This window comes from Podarcis erhardii (genome assembly GCF_964252035.2).
Source record: "Podarcis erhardii genome assembly, chromosome: 12".
NCBI lineage: Eukaryota > Metazoa > Chordata > Lepidosauria > Squamata > Lacertidae > Podarcis > Podarcis erhardii.
This window is the reverse complement of record NC_138513.1, coordinates 26,067,167-26,088,518: the sequence shown is the minus strand read 5'-3', so window position 1 is coordinate 26,088,518 and position 21,352 is coordinate 26,067,167. Positions and strand designations below refer to the sequence as shown.

At 40.1% G+C, this 21,352-nt stretch overlaps 1 protein-coding gene across 6 annotated transcripts in view; it reads right to left on the bottom strand.

The window, feature by feature from the left end:
- Positions 1-6,136: 6,136 nt before the first annotated feature.
- Positions 6,137-21,352, bottom strand: part of PHF14 (PHD finger protein 14) — a 124,577-nt gene continuing 109,361 nt past the window's right edge. For all 6 annotated transcript variants that reach the window (XM_081881959.1, XM_081881955.1, XM_081881958.1 and 3 more), the window contains one exon: positions 6,137-6,314. In XM_081881959.1, the coding sequence (XP_081738085.1) occupies positions 6,243-6,314 (72 nt within the window). In that variant the 3' untranslated portion in view covers positions 6,137-6,242. The remainder of the gene's footprint in view (positions 6,315-21,352) is intronic.

Genomic DNA, 21,352 nt, shown 5'->3' with positions numbered 1-21,352 from the left:
TCGCCCCTACAGTAGAACCTTACAAATGGGGCTTTGCAACTTCTGTCTTTGGCAACACCTTTCTCTAAGAGAGTAAATGGGCTTATGCAATTCAGGGTGGCTTTCTCATAGTAGTGGATACCTTTCTGCAGAGTCTAATATAGGAGTGTGGGAACTTTGCTGCCACCCCCAGATGCTCCTGGAGTACAACTACAGTCATCTCTAAACATTGTCATGTTGTCTAGGGCTGATGAGTGTTCAGTACAGCCATATCTGTAGGGTTTTTCACCCCGGCCTAACATATCATTCTGCATTTTCTTCTGTGCAAGTCACTTTGTAGGGATATGACCCTGAAATGTTGACCTCCTCCTCCTTTGGGCTGGAATAACAGATGGGCAAACTATAGACATGGCTACGGACTCAAATTTGCAGGGACCACAACACCTCTGAAGAAACAGGAGGCCCTGTACAAAATCTCAGCTGAGGCAATCCTGTTAAGCAACTAAGTGTTGGATATAACTCTATATTTCAGGTACTTTTCATATTGAAATAGGTGTCAAAATTATCACCATAGGTAGAACTATATGTTTTAACAAACGGATTATGATTTCTTTATAAAATTGCTTAGTTTTTGTGCTTTTATTTAAAACGCTTACTGTAATACTATTTCATTCTCTTTTCAGAACTGTCACTTTCGGTGTTTTGCCATTTTTAATTTCCTTCATTTTCTTAAAATCCTCTTTCTACTCGACTTTTGCACATTTCCCCCTTTCTCTCACTTTCCCCCCTAAATGGCTGTTCCGCAGATGAAGGCAGGAAGACAAATTATTCTCAAGGCAGAGTTTCTCTGTCAGCAATTTGCGCAGTGAATCCTGCTTGTGATTAATGTTAAATGCAGACATGGCATTATAAAAATAAAATAAAAGAGGGAGTAATTACCAGAAGCAGTCCTTGGAGATGCAAAGACTACATTTGTATCTCTGCGCATTTAAGTGGCAGGACTTGGGTGGGCATTTTATCACATTTAGTTCGTACTCTTAAAACAATGTCAGAGTGAATCTGCGCTCAGGCCAAATTCTCATTGGGAAGTAGCAAATACGGAGACATGAACTAATATGAGCAATTTATTTTTAAAAAGGAAAAAAAAGCAAGCAAAACTCAATCTCAAACGTGTCTCATTTCTTCTTAATAAGCATATAAATGGACTGATTTTCCAAGACACAAAATGCCCTATAGAATTATATGATCTGGATCATCTAACAAAGCCCTAAAATGTGTCTCATGCATTAATAGAATGTGGGAGAGAGATTTGTGGATGGAATATAGCATAAAAGGCCCTTATTTGCCATTTGTGGCTGCTGGTTCCAGCATCAAAACTGATTTTCAGTGCCACTTTTAACCTCAAAGACCTATGAGGGCACTTTGATTCAAGCATGCCCAGTGTCTTTTGTAGGCTGCTAAGCAGCTACAGAAGTATTTGGGATCAAGGATGTTCCCCCCTTGCCTGCGCCCCTGGCAGGGGGGCCACCTCACCACCCACTAGCTACGGCCCTGCACTTCAAATTAAGATAGGACATCAGGTGTGGGGCAGGTAAAAATGTGGCTATGCCAAAAGAAGGGTTGCAAAGCCCTAAGGATGACAGGGGTCTAAAGGAGTAATCGAGGGTAATGGAGGAAAAGCAGGGGTTTGGGTAATGGAGTCAGAACCCAGGTCCTGGCTGGCTAAGTGATTTTAGGCAGAGTAGATCTAGGGAGATGGAACAAAAAAAAACCAGCTCTGGGAATCCAGCTCCTATTCCATTTTGAATAAAAGTCTTAGAGCAAATTTCAGCACTGATTGTATCAGGGAAGTTTTGTTCCTCCTTTCCTATGTCTAGTATGAACTGTGTGCTTGTTTGTAGAATAGACCAATTCAGGGCAACTAAGTCTCAAGATGTGCCTTTTGCGTGGTAGAAAAGTTAACCTCTTGAAAAGCATTTTGGAGTAGAAGGCCACTGGATTTCATGGAAGTGGCTCCCTGAGTTGATTTATTTCCCTGCACTCTCTTGTTCCTCCTGTCTAAAAATAATAGGCATACCAATTTTCTTTTGAGACAGATATACTTCAGTTCAGCCCCCCTGTGATGTGGCCAGCTTGAGGAGCTCTCCTAGGAATGCCATTAAATATCAGAATGAATAGCATAACAAATAGCTCAGTGCATATAAAGTTTTCTAAATTATAGTATTTACTAGCAGTTATGAGCAGTGCCCACATGAATACCATCTCCCCCCCATAAGATAGCATGTTTCTTTACTAGGAAGTTAGATTATATCTACGCCGCCTTGTGTGGCTAAGAATAGATTTTTTAAAAAGCCCAGTAATAGGTAGACGAAATAATTAAAATCCTGCAAGTTACTTATGGCAGTTACTTAACTAGGTTTTCATTGTGTGTCATTCATATAGGTGAATTTTAGTTACTCAACAACTGTCATTAATATTAGCAATCATAAGCTATAGAACATGGTATGGCTGCAATTGTTGACAGGGTCCTGTGTCATCTGGTCAGATCAGGAGTAGCTGACACCATGATCTCCAAATCTTGTTGGACTACAGTTCCCTGCATTGCTGACCATTGGCCATCCTGGCTCGGTCTGATGGGAACTGGAGTCCAACAACACGTGGGCCACAGCTTATTTAGCTACCCCAGGATTAGATGCAGTGTTAAAAGTATTGCAATCCCAGCCCTCATGTGTGTGATAGAAGTTTATAACATTATGCATGCCATAGAGAAAGTGGGCTGACTCTTCTGCCACAGGAGGAGGTGATGGCCATCAACTTGAATGGCTTAGAAAGAGGATTAGACAAATTCATGAAGATAAAGGCTACCAGCAAGCTTTCAAGCTCTGACGGCTATACTCTACACCCATGGTTGGAGGTAGGATACATCTGAATGGCAGCTACTGAAAACCACAGGATGGGAGTGTGTCCTGCTTTTGAGTTTTCCCCAGGCATCTGATTGGCCACTGTTGAGAACATGATGTTGGACTAAACGGGCCATCTGCCTGATCCAGCAGGCTCCTTTTATGTAGACACAGCCCCTTAGACTCGAGAATACAACTTGAGTGTAGTTAAGTGGGCAGCAGTTGTTTCAGCCAACCACCCACTTCCAACAGTCTGTTGTGCAGTGGGATTTATTGCTCTTTTTGTAATACTAGTGAAGGCCGAGCTCAATCTGGATGTGCCCAAGAAAATGCTGGAGAAAAGACAGTGTAAGACTCAGAGATAGCTCAAGCTTACATTAAAGATCATTTTGGACCAGCTCCATCCCTCCTTATAAAGATAAAGGGACCCCTGACCATTAGTTCCAGTCGTGGCCAACTCTGGGGTTGCGGTGCTCATCTCCTTTTTGGCCGAGGGCCAAGCTTCCGGGTCATGTGGCCAGCATGACTAAGCCACTTCTGGCGAACCAGAGCAGTGCACGGAAACGCCGTTTACCTTCCCACCGGAGTGGTACCCATTTATCTACTTGCACTCTGACATGCTTTCAAACTGCTAGGTTGGCAGGAGCAGGGACCGAGCAACAGGAGCTCACCCCGTGCGGGGATTTGAACCGCCAACCTTCTTATTGGCAAGTCCTAGGCTCTGTGGTTTAATCCACAGCGCCACCCGTGTCCCTATCCCTCCTTATACAAGTAGATTAAAACTACTACATAAATGTATATGAAAGCGAGCAAAAATAAATACCTTTTATCTTTGCAGGTCCATCGTCAATCCATCAAGGGCAATGCATTTAGTTAAAATGATATGAAACCATGATTATGATATGCCTGCGATGTATACCACTGACATTGAGCCCCAGCCAGAAAGAACTGCTCTATGGGGTGTTTTTTTTTTGGGGGGGGGACGGTTGTATTTAAATTGTCTTCTTCATTGATTCACTGCATGTTTACCATGCTTATTTTGTGAAAGGGCCGTGATGAGACAAAGCAGAGCAAAACCTAGATTAAGCATTAAACCTATTATACTCTTAGTTAAATAGCATTTTACTTTATATAAGGATGCTGCTATATGCCATCTTTAAAATAAAGTAAATCCCCCAACTGTTTAGCATTCTGGAGGTGTAAATAGGAGTTTTAAACTAAGTATCAAATATGAACCTTTTCAGACATTATGTGGTGATAGCTGTGTTATTATGAGCCTAATGATATCTACTGCACACAAGAACACATAGGTGTCATGCTGAGAAACCAATGATCTGGTTCTCATTTTGACTGCGGGCAAAGAATCTCTCATCAAAGCTATAAATTTCATGAGTCTGTTCCCAAATTTAAAACCCTTAAGGAAATGGCTTTTATGGTTCAGTGGTTTTAAAGGGTTGTTCATACTTGGCTTTGTAACAAGGAAATTAATCGTTCTAAAACAAATCAGAATTATGCCGTAGTTGCGTGCATTTTCATGCTGTTGCCTTCAGCATTTTGCTGCTTTTCCCAGAGAACAGCGCTGCAGAACCCACACCGAATTCACCATGGGGAAATATTTATGGCCTGCAATGATGGCACACCAGAGCCATTTGGATAGGTAACAGAACTTGCTCAGTCATTGGTATGTAAAAATTGTTTTCTTTAGGTCAATGTGAAATGGAGGCAGTTTGTAATCAACCTTCACTTTTCATAGTATGAAACTTATGCAAGCTGGTAGTCCCTTTCCACCAGATGAAGGAGCGAACTAAAGTAACAGGAATAAGTATAGGATTTTCCCAGGGACCCAGGACAAAGACAGAAGTTAAAATAAACAATTCAGATTGCCCCTTTTCTCTTGGATGACTGGTCTTTTCAAATAATTTGCAAACAAATGCAAATTGGCTTGTGAAAGATATTGCTACAAGTGATCTATTTCACTTTTTAAAAAGTATATATAACAGATGCATTATAAGTAGCAACATTTACATATCAATTTCATCTTGATGTCTGGAATCCTAAAACCATATTTCTTCAAGGGCTGGGCCATGTCCAAATAATATACACTGAATTAATACTAACTCATGCTAAATAACGAAACAGTAAAGAAACAGATATAATAAACAGTGGAGATGGGGAATCTTGGGCCTGGAGGGTGTAAATGTGGCCCTCTGTGCACCTCTATCTGCCTCCCATAACTCTGTGCACCTCTATCTGCCTGCACCTCTATCTGCCTCTATCTGCCTCCCATAACTCTGGCCACACACCCTCCCCGGGTCACACACATCACATCAGGTGAACACCAGTAGTTGGGAGCACATAGAAATAGGGGAATTTATCTGGCTGACCCTGGATGAAAATACAGTGTGGTACCTTGTTGGACCTTTGTGTGATTTTTGATTAACAGGTTTTATTAGCATACTTGTTGCTAAAAGGAAACAAAGAATGATAGAACCATAAAGCACACTCCACAGTGAGAAGATGTATGCATGTTCAATCAATAAACTTCAAAAAGAAAAAAGGGGGGAGTTTTATGAATATGCAAATTTAATCAATAGATTAAAGTAAACTAAAAATCTGACAATCAATTAAAATTTGTTAACATTCAGTTACAGCCCTACTAAAAAACTCAAAGCTACACACGAAAGAGAGTGCTTTGCAGATCAGGTTTCCTTATATAAAGTAAGGATAGATCAAATGAAACATTTTCTAAGCTAAGGGATAAATAAATGCTAGGTAGATCATGAAAGGAAGAATGGGGAAGCTGCAACACTCCACACAAGAGCAGATAATTGACAGTGGAGAATCCGGTTCATGCTATGAAAATGCCAAGTATTTGGAATGGATCAAAAGATACACAGATTTCGCCCAGTTTTTTCACAATCAAGAGAAACTGGTTGCCCTCCCTATTTATTAATTTTAGTTCATATATTTCTGTATGTTTTGTAATTACATACTTATTCAAATTCCTAAGTAGCAAAGCCATGCATCAATGCTGAGGGATATCTGGCCTTTCAGGAGTTACATTAAATAATGCAGTGAAGAATTTCAACAACTTTGCATAGCAAAAATTAACAGTAATGAGAACTCTGCTCTTCCGCTCATAACTCCAAAGCTTTTATGCACTTAATAGTTTTTTCCCTTGTGCTGAAAATTCATGTTTTCATATAACCATAAATGTCACCAAGACCCAATTAAACAATTCCCCAGTGCAATGTATATTTTATTTTCCTGTGTCATTTATTGACAACATTCTGTAATTTTTACAATGGGACACTTTAATCACTGTGGCACAACTTGAAAGTATTTCCAAGAGGAAATAAATTTCTATTTTTTTGAATTTTTCTGCTCCATGTTTGACTCTTGAGGTGAATTCTCTTCTGCTTCATTTTCATCCTCCTGCAAAACAAAAAATGAGATCTTTTATGAATCTTTAAAAGAAAAATGCATTACTCCTTGCTGCCTATATACACAATATACCTTTCTGGGCAAGTTTGTAGAACCTACGATCCTGATTCACTTACTTATTTCTGCAAATTTACAGGTCAAGTTTCAACTCTGCGGTTCTCAAAGCAATGTCGAATAAAAGTTAAACAACAAAATTATAAATATAAGCAATAAAATAATGAAACAAATAAAACCAACATGCAGCACAATAAAATCAACAGAACAATGACAAAAAGGCAAGAACAAAAACATTCTGGCAGACTAAGAATATTTTTCCTTGTACTCTAAAGGAGTGAACATTGCAGATCTGTTTGGTTGCTCTGAGAAACTGCTCCATCATCAGGAACGCCTTATTCATGTTACTTGACCATCTTCCCCATGGAACTGGTAACAGGGCCTTGTCACAAGAGAACAGGTGTGCCTTCAAATATCCTGGGCCCAGGTTACAATTAACACTTTGAATCTAGAAGCCAGTGGAGCTCTGGAATAATTGGTCTTACAAGCTCTAGAATATGGTCCCAGATGACTCTGAAAATTCAAATGGCCCCAAATGGTCAACAGTAGCTCCTTTAAGAGTGCATTATAGTAGTCAAGACAAGATGTTGCCAGAGCATGCAAAAGAAAGGTCCTTACCTAAGAACAACACCGATGGGACACTGATGAAGCTGGTGAAACTGCTCCTACCTACAGCCACTATTGGAGCATCGAGAAGTAGAAACTGGCAGGTGGCCTGATGCTCACCTGTAAATCACTTAGGTCCTTCAAGCATTCCTCAATGGGAGATGTGAATGCCAAGGAATGCTTGAAAGGGTCCGAACTGATGCTAGCCCTGCACAGAAGTCTTCTTTCCCTTATGGAAGAAAAGCTTCACCTTGGAGAAGAATTGGCAAGTGGCAAAAGTTCTATCAAGCCTCTCCTCCAGGTAAGTGAGGCACACAGAAACGTTTGGTGCTGGGAATCATTGGGATTGTACTTCATCCACATGAATTCTGATGGCAAAATATACAAGATGTGTGATTTCCCTGAAGGAGAGGCCCACCAGGTTTCCCTTTCTTCATCAGGAGCCTTTTGCTACCTGATACCCTGTTTCCTTACCCTTTCCTTATCCATGAGGTTGGGAATTCCACCCTCGTTTGGCCAGGACACTCCATGTTTACACCAGCTTTACAATCCCCACCTATGCAGAGCTCTTTCCCTCGCAAGGCTTAACTTCTTACTGTCTGCAGTTCTGCAAGGTAGATTCTCGAAAATCCCATACTGTGAAAGATACTGCCCTTGTGGCACAAAACAGGTCAAATCCATCACACATATTTTATTTTATGGCCCATTTTATGCAAAAAAATATGATAAGTACTTGGCCCCCTTATTGGAGGAGGGGATTTATCGCACTAACTCTTCCAGGGTGTCTTATATGCTGAACAATTGTATTAATGACGTTGTGGAGAATGTGGCAAGATTTATGAGCGAAGCTATTAAATTACATCACCATAGGTCCTAAGAGCCATTTTCGTACCTCACAATGTCTGGACAGTTTTATCCTAAAGTATCTCCTACTACGTTTCGTTAACTGTGTTGTGTTATGATCCATGTATACGATGCACTTTTCCTATGCCAATAAAGGAGATTGATTGATTGATCCATGAGGCATACTAGCTCAGGATCACTCCTGAGTTGCAAATCTTTTCTTTCACGGGGTAGAACCCCAGTCAGGACAAATAGAGCCACTACTTTCCTGGGCTCCAACCATAAGTCTTAACTGGATTGAGTTTTGCCCTCATCCAGTCCATTAGTCACTCCACAAAGCATAGAGTCCTCAGTGCTACATCTCATGAGGAAGGAGAGTTGGGTGTCACCAGCATATTGCTTACATCTCACCCTATAATGCCAAACCATTTCCTCAATTGCTAACACTGCACTTCACAATTCCAGACAGTCGCTGCCACTGAGTTCAACATTCATTCTCCAGCACCACCTCTTGAAATCTCACTGTGATGTAAGAACAGAATCACAGCAAAACACATCCAGGTGATTGAGAAGAAAATGAATGACAGCACGAAAGCCACTGAGAGGTAAAGAAAGAAATTGTTCGCTGGGGTGACCAAAGCACTCAGACCCAAAACACGACTAAAAGCTAGACTGAAATGGATCCAGAAAAGCCTGGTCAAAAGTGGCCTACAAATTGGATCCAGAGAAGTTTAAAAACAAAACAAAGAAACCAAGAGTGTTGCAGCAGCTGTAAATTGGCATCTTTTTCTTCACCAAGGAGGCATTTGCTATCATCTAGACCACAGCTTTCCAAACTTTTCATGTTGGTGACATACTTTTTAGACACACATCATTTCGTGTCACAGTAATTCAGTTTTACTAGCAAAGCGGAGGTTAAACTAAACCCTTTCCGGCCACGGGAGGAGTGGGGAGCATTTGCGCGACACACCTACACACTGCAGTCGACACACTAACATGTCGCAACACACAGTTTGTAAAGCTCTGATCTAGACCAAGGCCACCACTCACTTGTGGCAAACTGCTACTAGCTAGGAGAGAGGGGGCTGAGCAGACATTGATTCCAGCAGCATTTACAACATATTCACAATTAACCTTCCCAGAAGATGTAAATGCTAACATTTCCACTTTCTTGTATCATTTAGTTGCTGTGCCTATTTTATGCTTAAGATCAATTCATTTATTAGTTATTTTTGAGAAATTCCAGAAGAGGAAATCTGGTAAAGCATTAAATGAAAAAGACAACATTTGACATACCTCCTCAGACACTGACTAGCTGTTTTCTGTGCATAGTTTTTAAAATGCAAGACCCACCCTTGTATTTAAAATCTAGCATTGAACAGCATCTGCCACTGGGAAAGAGGTGTTTCATTTTTTGGAGACCAGATATGTTTTCTTCACCATTTGATAAAAGACAATAAATTTAACTTCAGAGACACTTTATGTGCTGCAGCATCGTATTTTTGTCCCATCTAGCAAGGTTTCTTGACAGGTCTGCCAATTTTCCAATTACTTGTACTGCCATATGTTATCTGAAGATCAGTCAGGTCTAAAATAGGAAACATGAGCATGTCAGGCAACAGCATGCTTACAATATTCTACAGCTTCAGTTCTAGGAGTTGCGCCCATAATTCATGGCAAGCTTCTCTGGAACATCCTGAATGAATGAAGTGACATCATAATGGCAGCAACCATGGGCATGAATAGTACCTTATACCCAATGCTAAGTAATGACCTCTAAAGAATTAACTATGGAAGCCAGAACACAAAATTCAGGCAACTCCTTATAAACACTTTCTGATAAAGAGATTGTGGCTGCATTAATTGTGCACATTGTTCTATGTGAATTTTTAAACACTGATGCAGGCTATAAAAATACCTATTTGAATGCTATAATTAGAACAAGGTGTGAATGAGTTATGATGAACCAACACAGACTAAGCTGTAAATCAAAACCTTTTTAAGTGTTTCTTCACTACCCATAATATTAGCATAAATCTGCATTATGTTGTTCACAAAATCATTACAATATAGTATCTCTCTACTTAAAAATAGCTGTAAAATATGTTTTCCCCATGGGGAATCTTAGAAGTGAACATGATTCTGCATGCTGTCAGTTTGTAACTCTAGGCACCTCTCATATGTTCTTGTGAAATAAAGTATGACATATGTGCAAGCAGTTGTACAAGACTGCAACCTTAAAAGTTTTGCAGTGCAGTTTTGGACATTTGTCATTGTAGTTCAGGAAGTATCTGTTCTTTTAAATGCAGAAAACTGGCACTGTTTCTAGAGTCATTAGCAATGTTTGAACTTTCAGCTAAATGGGCTATTTAGGCTAATTATCAAGGAATGATGTTGAACAGACTGAAGTTTAAACATGTTTAATGTATTTGCTTTACTAATTACCATCTACATTCAATATAACTTTGCAGCCTAAAAAAAGAACTCATATGATCAGGTCTTTGTTCACCCACACAGTTGAGTTTGCTGGAAAACAGATTTTGCCATGATAGAATTATTTTGCCATGACAGAAGTACTGCTGTTTACTTAAGCGACAAAAACAGGCAATCTTGCAGGGGAGAACATGAGTGGCGGAGAGGGACTACCTAGTCTACATTCCAATTAAATTTCAGATGAGGCTGATTCTAAACTACTGCCTTTTTAGTCAAAGTTTAGCTTGGGAAAGACAAATGTCCCATTAGCCATATATCTGCTAACGGGAAACACCAGTGTGCACACAAGATGTGGACCAGCATATCACTGTTGTGGTCAGCTAAGGAATTGTCCGAATTATCTTTGCTAGGATATTGGCCATTGAATCTGCATCTGTAATCTGCTGCTTCACACATTACATTTCTTCTTTCAAATGCTTAGCGAGGGAAGGTCAAGAGTGCATGTGTGTGTACTGGCCCCAATTGTATGTTTCTCCTTATCTTCACTTATACAGGCTCTGACAGGAACAGACTGAGGCTGATTACAACCCGGTACACTTAATCTTAAGGGTTACTTGGAAGGCCGGGAGATGAGGCCGCTGACACTTTTGCATCCCTTTCTTTTGTCTGAGGGTCAATGGTGTTGATGGGGGTTGGGGCAGGCTGTGTCTTATAGCGCTCATCTCCATTGTGTTACTTCCAAAGTACAGTGAAGAATCATGAGAACGGTCCACAAAACTTACGGGATGCATTATTGACCTTTTGCTTTCTGATTTTTTGGGAGAGAAGAGATGCTTCCAAATGATCCCCAGTTTTAACAGTTCTGATTGACCTTATTCAAGCTGCAGAGCAGCACTAATACTTTCTGCTGTTGTTCTGGCTTAAATTTTCCCGAATGCTGATGCAATGGTGGCACATGGATTAGATTTTTATTTTGTATTTTTATTTTTTTTAAAAGCTTCCTTATCTGTGCATGAGAAGGACATTTTTCTGCAACCTCACTGCAGAACTTGCTTTTCAAAAAAGAATTACTAGGTGCACCTTTGCTGATGTGCACACATGCCCTTTTGGCTTGGATGGCAAGGGAAGGGAGGCAAGTAGATGCTCACTTGGGATGCTGCTGCCCTGGCAAAACTGACAGGGCAAGTAAAGCCTTGTTTCAATGCTTCTAATTTCTGAGAGAGAGAGAGAGAGAGAGAGAGAGACAGACATTGGGAAAGACTGAGGGCACAATGAGAAGGGGATGACAGAGGATGAGATGTCTGGAAGCTACTAACATGAGTTTGACCAAACTGCGTGAGGCAGTGGAAGAAAGGAGTGCCTGGCATTCTCTGGTCCATGGGGTCACAAAGAGTTGGACATGGCTAAACAACTAAACAATACACACACACACACACACACACACACACACATTCACACACATCCTACTGAATACAAGTGGCAGGTGTAAATATACTAGTCAGTTACAGTCCTCTGTGACTAAGGAGGTCACTTCCAATAAAACACGGGCATAGGATTATGGTCTTAGTGAATTTCAAGTCCTTGCTAGTTTCCGCTAACCCAGTTTTGTGCTTAAAGGGCATATATTTTGTTGCAGAACTTATGCTTATACATGCCCTTTGGAAGAAGAAAAGAACCATCATAGAATTAAGGAAAGGTTAGCTTACCCGTCTAAAGAATATTTTAAAAAACATGCTGCTTTAGACAGGGCACGCAAACTGCATATGTGCCAATTCTGAAATTATAGACATTCTCTATAAACATCTAAGAAGTCAGTTTAAGTGAGGCAATCAGGTGCAGCCAGAATTCTTGGAAGATTTACAGAACAACAAATACAAATAAAAACACCTGTCCAACTTTATTAAATAATTTTAAAACATCCCGTGTTTTGATTAGTGCTACAAATGTATTGCAGTGCTTCCATAGAGTATGATTTTATGGCTAGAAAGTTGCTTCCTGTTGTATTTCCCAGCTTGACATAGGGTTATAGGTTATAGCTCCCCTACAGCTAAAAGAATGAGTAGAATTCCACTTCCATGACTTTTTTTCAGAGCGGAAGAAACACTTAAACTAAGTTAGAGTAGAAATAATGTTCAGAAATTAAAAGAAATGTTTTACAGGAATTAAAACAAATTGCTCTATGTCCCTGTGCTGGGGGGGGGGGGGGAGAGGAGAGCAGAAAAGGCCAGGAGAAAGATAAGAAAGATTGACCTGAACCAAACAGATGGGTTTGAACATTCACTTTTAACTTTCCATTGTACAGGAGAAGACAAATTTCCCCCTTTATATCAGATGACAACATGTAGTCTCAAAGAAAGAAGTGGCAGACAATTATTATCTCTACAGGAACAAAGAGAAAATTCTATACATAGATCATACATCAATTCATAATGCTAGTAAGAACCCAATCGTACAGATATGTGTAATAAACCATACCTATAATTTGCCCTTCCGTGTAAATCAGCATAAGAGGCATATTGCAGATTGCACAGGGCTAAGGATAATGAGTGATGTTACCTTGCTAGGTTTTGCAGCAAGAGAAAAAAGTAGAATATATTGCATTGACACTGAAGAGGGGTAGAGGTGTATTATGTCAAGCCTTAATGCGAAAATCTAAAGATAAGGGCTAGATAACTGAGATGGCAACAGACCAATGCTTTAACTGGCAAATCATGGACTATCTCTTGGTTAGATCCAGAGAAAACGCCACAGGGAAAAGGTTTGCACAAGCCTGTTTTTCTGTCTCCACGTTCCTGTGAGAATTTCCCCACAACCTCCAGACAGTTAAGGGACCCTGCTGAACGGGATGGGAGAGAGGGAAGAGGTTCCCCATAAAACAGACAGAGGCACCTTCTGCAACCAGAGCCACCCCACAGTATGGTGCTGAGTGATAGGACCCAACAGGTCAGCATGCCCCAAAGACCAGAAGACATTTCCTCCACTACCCACAGCCACTGGAATCAGATACTGCTGCATATATATCACTCAGAGTTCATTTTTCTACCGTAACCTTAATTGCTTTTCTAAGTACGTGAAACTGGAAGCTTAAAAGTTAAGTGCTCACCAGAAGTTAAATGCTTTCAGAAGTTAAAATGACTTAACTCCCGTGAAGAAGCCTACGTTCTCACTCAACTTACACCTGGACCCATGTAGTGTCCCCTGCTTATTTTATGCTTTTTCTGGGGACAGGCTCAACTAGCTACCAAGCCCGCTTTGTCAGTTTTTGGTTTTATATAGTATTCATAGCGCTTAGCAGTTGCATAAAAGATCAAATTCCCGTCTTCACATTAATCTGGTACACTTCCAATTAATCAATCAAGAGATAAATCTGTCATGCCTCACAAGTGAATATTACTTGTGAATAACGGCCTTGGTCCTGAGCGTCTTCACACCCATCGTTCAGCCCAGATACTGAGATTTAGCGTCGAGGGCCTTCTGGTGGTTCCCTCATGGCAAGAATTGAGGTTACAGGGAACCAGACAGAGGGCGTTCTTGGTAGTGGCGCCCACCCTGTGGAACACCCTCCCAACAGATGTCAAGGAAATAAGCAACTATCCTATTTTTAAAAGACATCTGAAGACAGCCCTGTTTAGGGAAGTTTTTAATATTTAAAGCTGTATTGTTTTTAATACTTGATTGGGAGCCGCCCAGAGTGGCAAGGGAAACTCAGCCAGATGGGCGGGAAATAAATAATAAATTATTATTACTTAAACACAGATAATTTCTCATCACAAATGTTATAGACAACCCATGGTATGTCTTGAATTGTGAACAAGAACAACCAAAAGCTTTGGGGTACAATACACAAACACAGCAGACTAGTTGGTGTGAGAGAGACAGCAAGAACAAAGATGCTTCAGGGAAACTGGGGTGCCACTATCTGCCACTTTTTTAAAAAAAAACCTCTTATGTTGAACCATTTCTAGAGGATTTTAAAAAAACCCAACCAACTGGAATAATAGAAAATGAAATAAAAATAATCCTGAAACAGCGCAAGCATTTTTGAGTGGGATAGCATTGCTGCTATTTATTGGCAACATGACTGCTTTCATGCAGAAACTGGACAATAGGGAACAGAGAATAATTTTATGAAAGGAGTCCCAAATGTAACCTCAAAGATTCACAGCATGATAGAAAACCTGAAGGAAAAGAGATCTTTGTCACTTGCCAATAACCAAGTTGCAAACAACATCCAATTGATGCCTGTGACAGTCGCCTGTGCAACCACATTTGGTGCAGCAACTACAACAGCAATTAAAAAAGCATTATCTGCATAGGGTTACCCATTTTCCACATACAAAATATTCTGCTTTGAAGATTGAAAATGCAATATCCTTGCAGCAGCAGCAGCAGCAGCAACAACAAAAATGTCAAGGAAGGTATGTACAACAAATGGAAAACAAGTTGCACCAACGCTGGATAGCAATTTGGTTGGGGTGGGGTGATGACAAAAATGTACAGATTCATGGGGAGGAAATGTTATATATTTAAATGATGCATGGATAGTAGAAAATGAAGAGCATTAATTACAAACAAAATGGTAAACTCACCACAGAGATTCATGGCACTATTAAAAATGTCATACTTGAAAATCAAAATAAATGCTCATCTTTCCAACTTGAATTTTAGTAAAACAAAATGTGGAATAATGAACACGCATTTCTAAGCCTATATACATCTATCTATCTATCTATCTATCTATCTATCTATCTATCTATCTCAACTTCGCAATGTATTCCAGTAGCTGCAAAATAGACACGTCAGTCATCCCTTATTAAATATGTTTGAGGGTTTTCACAGAGGACGAGGCTTTTGCATCTTTTGTGATTTCCTACCTGTTCAACACAACATGCCAAGTTTGAAGGAACGTGTGCTTAAAGGGCAACAGACTCAGAGATAAATCAATCCTACAGTTAAATCAGCATGGAGAGCCCACTGAACTCTTCAAGTGCACGAGGGCCATTTCCTATTTCATGCTGTCTCCTTCAAAATGTGTCACTGACAAACCTGATAATGAAGCACAATATGGGAATATGGCGTATGACTGGAATAGTCCTTTAGCACTGGATATTACAAGCAAATATAAATTTCTTTTGATAGATAGCAGGTTCCCTGTCACTGCATCTATTTAGCGATAAGGCAGCTGTTTGTTTCCCAAGGAAAGGAGACCCTCACTACATGGATCATTTTCATAGTGACAAGCTTGACAAGTCTGACATTTACATCATGAAATATTCTCAACCAGCCATCAGGAAAATGCACCCTCTGGGGCCACTGGGAAACTGACAACCTTACCTTTCAGTGTGCATCTCCATTATTTCTCATTGTCAAAACGCAACCATTTCCCTAACAATGTCTCTTTCCAGACCTGATGGGTTTATTTTTAATAATAATAATAAAAAAATGAGACTATGAGCAAAATAACCTTTTAATGCAAGCAAGAGTTGACCTCAATTAATGGACTGCAGCCACACACTGTAATTTTGCTCAAGCACAAAGAGGTAGCCTTAAAAGCTGAGGGCGGGGGGGGGGGGGGGGGAGAGCCAAAAGGGAGCATTAAAATCATGTAGTTCTGACACAGCACTCTAGATGGCAATGCAAGACCGCATTAGGCCTATCAGCATTACTATTTTAAAAGAAACAAATAGCATTTTAAGGTCTATAAACACCTGCATGTTTATCTCAAAACAAACTCCTTTAATTTGTACCGATATGAAAACTTCAAGGATTAAAAAATGGGTCTGCCAGATTCTGTGCTTTCCATTTGCATGGCTTCTAATTCCGACGAAAGGGGTATGTGTACCACTGCAGATTGCTCAAAGCCAAATTTTCATTTACTGCTCACTACAGTGGCAGGATTTTATGCCAGCTCTCAAAGTCTCCATCTGTTTCTCTCCCGCCCTGCTTAAGCTTAGGAGGAAGCCTTTCCATAGAGTGGCCCTTCTGGCTGCCTGCCAGTGCAGTTGTGGTTTTCAGCTGGGCAGGTGGTGCTTGGAAGCAAGCACAAAGTTCTGCCTTAGGAGCAAGATGCTTATACAGTAGAGGTCTATCTGCAGAGAGGGAGGGAGTTGGGAAAATGTTGTTTGCTCACTTCTGAAGGCATTAGATAGGAATATTTGGCAAGAAGTCATAGCGGAGATGGAAGTTTCCTAGAAGTCTCTTCTAAGCTTAACTCTTGTGCACTGAGGCAGGAGGAGGGATTAAGGCACACCATGCCAGAAATATCTGCACAGGTGAAGGTATGAATCTATTTATTTTAAGCCATATCCAGAGGCAACAATGCGTCATCACCACTGAAACAGTCTTATGGGCCCATGAAACCCGCATCAAATAGAGAGCACTGTCCTGCATGTAAATAAAGGTCATAATTCTTACTGACACTGAAATACTTTTTGTTTTCACCGCCAAATGTGTTTTATACATTTTCACTGGTATTTCTAGGCACACCCAGAAAGTATACCTGCCTTTTAAAATGTTATTACATTTTTATCCAGGATAGCATACCTGTTCCTGTCACTTTTATCCTCTAGCATCTCTCTGTTAGGTGGATTGGTCTTGAAAGATGGGGACTGACCCCAAGTCATTAGTAAAAAAAAATTAAAAATTGTCCAGTAGCAACTTAGAGACCAACTAAGTTTGTTTTGGGTTTAAGCTTTCATGTGCATGCACACTTCTTCAGATGCACATGAAAGCTTATGCCCAGAACAAACTTAGTTGGTCTCTAAGGTTCTACTGGACAATTATTTAATTTATTTCGACTGCGTCAAGACCAACACAGCTACCTACCTGAATCCAAAGTCATTAGGTAAGCCTTGTGGTCTGTGGGTATTAAACCCAGTTCTTCCACATCTTAGTCCAGCACTCTAACTGCTACACCACACTGTTCTTAAATGCAAGATTGAGCCATAAATATTTTAAGATGTAATATACTGTTCATCAGAATAGGGACTTTCATTGTTTGACCTATAATGGTAAAAAACACTCACCCATAATGTTTTTAATCCAAATATTACTACCAATTTCTAGAATGTGTTCTTAATTAAATGAAAGAATTATGCTGTAGTACCAAATTCAAACTTCCTAAATCTTTACAAAATACCGTATTTTTCCATGTAGAAGACTAGGTTTTTTTCCTTTAAAAATAATGTCAAAAATTAGGGGGCATCTTATACTCTGGACCGTCTTCCCACGTTTTCTTAAATCTGAGTCCACCAAAATAGGGGGCGTCTTATACATGGGGGTGTCTTATAGATGGAAAAATATGTGTTATGGATGGAAAAATCATGAATTATGACAAATGGATTTGCTGAAAGATAATCTGGAAGGGCTTTTTATCTTTTCAGTCTTGGAGATTTGCAAGGTGTCCTAGGCTACCACGTTCCTAAGCACACGTAGAATGCATTTGAGGCAGTACTCTGCAAGAAAGAACTTGGTTTGCCTTTCCAACTTCCTTCCCTTCTCTACTAATTATGAGTATGGGTTAAGGGTTGGAGTACTCTGACTTGCTATTCTTGGACCTGAAGGTTTCCCTTAGAGGGAACAGATCAGGTCCCTCTTTATTAGAATTCACAAACAATGAAGTCGTCTTTCATTCATTTATTTAACAAAATTAATACACTAACTGATTGTAAAAACAAAACAAAACAAAAACAAGCAAAAGAACCCAAGAACCCTCTAACCATGTCAAAGAATGTGGGACTCTATTTCCTTTCCTCTTGTTGCTAGTAGAGTGTTCTTTCTGGTGCTTGCAGTTGTTCACGATTACAGTGGTGCCCCGCAAGACGAACGCCTCGCAAGACGGAAAACCCACTAGACGAAAGGGTTTTCCGTTTTGGAGGCGCTTCGCAAAACGAATTTCCCTATGGGCTTGCTTCGCAAGACGAAAATGTCTTGCGAGTTCCTGCGGGGTTTTTTTCCTCCCCCCCCTTTTTCTAAGCCGCTAAGTCGCTTATCAGCTGATCCGATAAGCCGCTAAAAGCCGCTAATAGCGCTAATCCGCTAAGCCGTCAATGGGCTTGCTTCGCAAGACGAGAAAACCGCTAGACGAAGAGAATCGCGGAACGGATTCTTTTCGTCTTGCGAGGCACCACTGTATAGAATACACTTTCCCCTCTAGAGGACGACCCTCTGAGCACTTCCTTCTATATGCCCAAGATGGTGTTAAAGAATGGGAAAGGGAGGGAGAGCCTGCTGCTGTGAAAAAGTGGGGGAAAGAATCTGAAGCTGGGAGCCTAAGGGAGATGCTATCTATCACACTGAAAAACCAAGTCGAACTAAAAACCTTCCCTGCAAGATTGCAATCAGTCAGTCAATTGCCCACTGATGGAGCCCTTCAAATGATGGTGGGTATTAAGCTGCAGTGATGGGCGGTCATTTTAATTTCCCATAGTGTCCTGGGGTGACACAACATCAGGGGAATTGTGGGAAATTAAAATGTGGGAAATTAAAATGGTCGTTTGTATGAGAGAGTTGGGGTGCCAGAAACTGTACAAAGGCACCGATGCTGAGTGTGCAGGCTGCTTTGATCACACTGTTCCCCAATATTTGAGATTCTTAAATTTTAAAAATGTCCACGTGCAATTATGTTAGAATGCTATGTTAGTCTGCTGTATCACAACCACACTGGCGTGATGTGTTAATGTATGGGCGTAGCCAGGATATTTGTTGGGGAGGGCAGCCAAAGTTGCTGAGCTCATTAGTGCAAGCAGGGACAGCTGCAGGCAGGAATTCTGCATTGCAGGGGGTTGGACTAGGTGACCCTCAAGGTCTCTATAATTCATTGATTCTATGTCTGTACCTTCAGCACAGAATCCTACTCCACCACAATTGACACTTTCATTTCCAAGTATAAAGGGGGACAGCACTGCATAGGAAATATAAAATTATCTCAATTATTAAGCAAGTTGCCCATACCAGGGGAGAAAATAGGGGAAATATGCAGAGTGCATGGCTCTGACCAAAATTAATTAGAATTTTAATGTTTTACAATTCCACCATAATTCTTGAAATGGTGCATTTATTTCATAGTAATAAACACTCAGATCATTAAGTAAAGTTCAAAATCTGTGTTACGCGCTACATTTAGCAACCTTTGGCTGCTTTCTTCTGTCTTTCTTGATTCAGTTTTCCAATGCATTGGATAAGCAATTGAGGAACACAATTAAATGTCCTGATGCTGCATATTTGGAATTCTTATTTCATTTACTATAAAGGGCAATTAATTTACGATTCTACATTGAATTCCCACTTTGGTGGGCAATGATAGATGCCAAAATGAACTTACTGGAAACACTTCATTAAATTTACTGTAAAAAGAACTGTAGGGGATTTTTTTTTGTACCGGGGAAAAAAACCTCCCTTTATTAAATAAGATAAAGGTTGAAGCTGTACAATAAATTTAGAGCAACTTGTGATGGACAGGCCCTGAGTCTACCTCCTGCTGATCCAGTAACCAATGGAAACTGGTGAGTCTAACAGCCAATCAGGAGAAAGAAAGAGAGAGGAATTTAAGTTAGATGCTGACAGTTTAACAGATTGATAGGGACTGTCTGAGACAGTGCAGGCAGGGATTGCCTGTGGGTTAGAAGGGACCTGTGATTAGAGACAGGGATGGGCAGAAGTGGGTCTCTGGCTATCTGAAAGGACTCAGATAGGATTTATCTGTCAGTGGGGACAGATAGTGAACTGGCTCTCAGTGGGATGGCTTCATTGGTAGAAAAGAGGACTCTCAGTCTCAGGGCTGTGGGTTCGAGCCTCACCTGGGACAAAAGATTCCTTCATTGCAAGAGGCTGAACTAGATGACCCTTGTGGTCCTTTCCACCTCTACAATTCTATGATTCTAAAGATAGGGACATTCTGTAGGCAGACAAGGTTGTATCTACCTGGGACTGTAAAAGGGACTGTGTTTTATAGGTAGTGTAGGACAACGGCCATCCTAGAAAGAACTGATCTGTCCAGTGACAGGTTTAAAGCATAAAGTAAAGGAAGATCTTAAAAATCTCTGCAAAGAGTGTGTGCTTGAAACAAAGTGTTGAGCCTTTCAAAAGTAACCTCTGTGCTATAGCCTCATTGAGTATGAACAGTGCTTTTTTCTAGAAAATTGTTTAGGGGTACTCTCATTTTGACTGAAGAAAATCACCATTTTATAGTTCAAATCGGGAAAAATAAATACAGTAAATGGACAAAAGTACAAAGATTCACAAAATGTTTAGGGGTATGCGTACCCCTGTGTCCCCCCAGAAAAAAGCACCGAGTATAAACAAATAAAAGTTCTAGTTTCTACTCAACATGCAGTGGGGGCCAGTGAAATATTTTGAAATATATTAGAAGAGCTTATACTGAGATAAATAAGGCAGACACTGCAAGAGCCATTACAGGCCAAAGGAGTCACAGAATGGGAAGACCTTAAAAAAACCTCAGTTTCACCAGACACTACCATCTTTTCCCTTTCTTCCAGCCTTCACTATGTTAGCAAAACCAATAAAGGGCAAAACTAAATAGTGAGCAGGGAATACTGCTCTTAAATCAGTTTCTATTTAAGAACAAGTGGTTTAAGATCATGTTGTTTTAGTTATTGTTATACACATAATGTATGAGATGGAACAGCAAGGTATTTTTGTGCCACTAGGATTATCAGTTAGAATAATTAAAAATAATGTATTGGTGGTAATTCAATTTCTAAATAAACACTTTCCAATGGGGAAAAATCTAGATTAATTTTAAATGCAGATCTATAATCTAGTCAAATCCACGATAAATTAAAAGGTCCTCAGTATATTTTCTACAAGCCTGGTTGGCTTACAGTGAAGGAAATGAACAGCATGTATCCTTATGAATATATGATGTAATATTGCCATGGGATTAAGTTTCAAAAATGCAAGGTAATAATGCTTATTTTCAGATCAGCATTTTATTACTTATAAGTTAGGGCGGGGGAATTGACTTAATTTGAAAACTGTCTGTTAATGTTTATAGGAAAAGATATAACAGTACTTTGTTGAGTAGTTTCATTATCTGTAACAACTGCAGAATCAGAGAACAATTAAAATTGGAA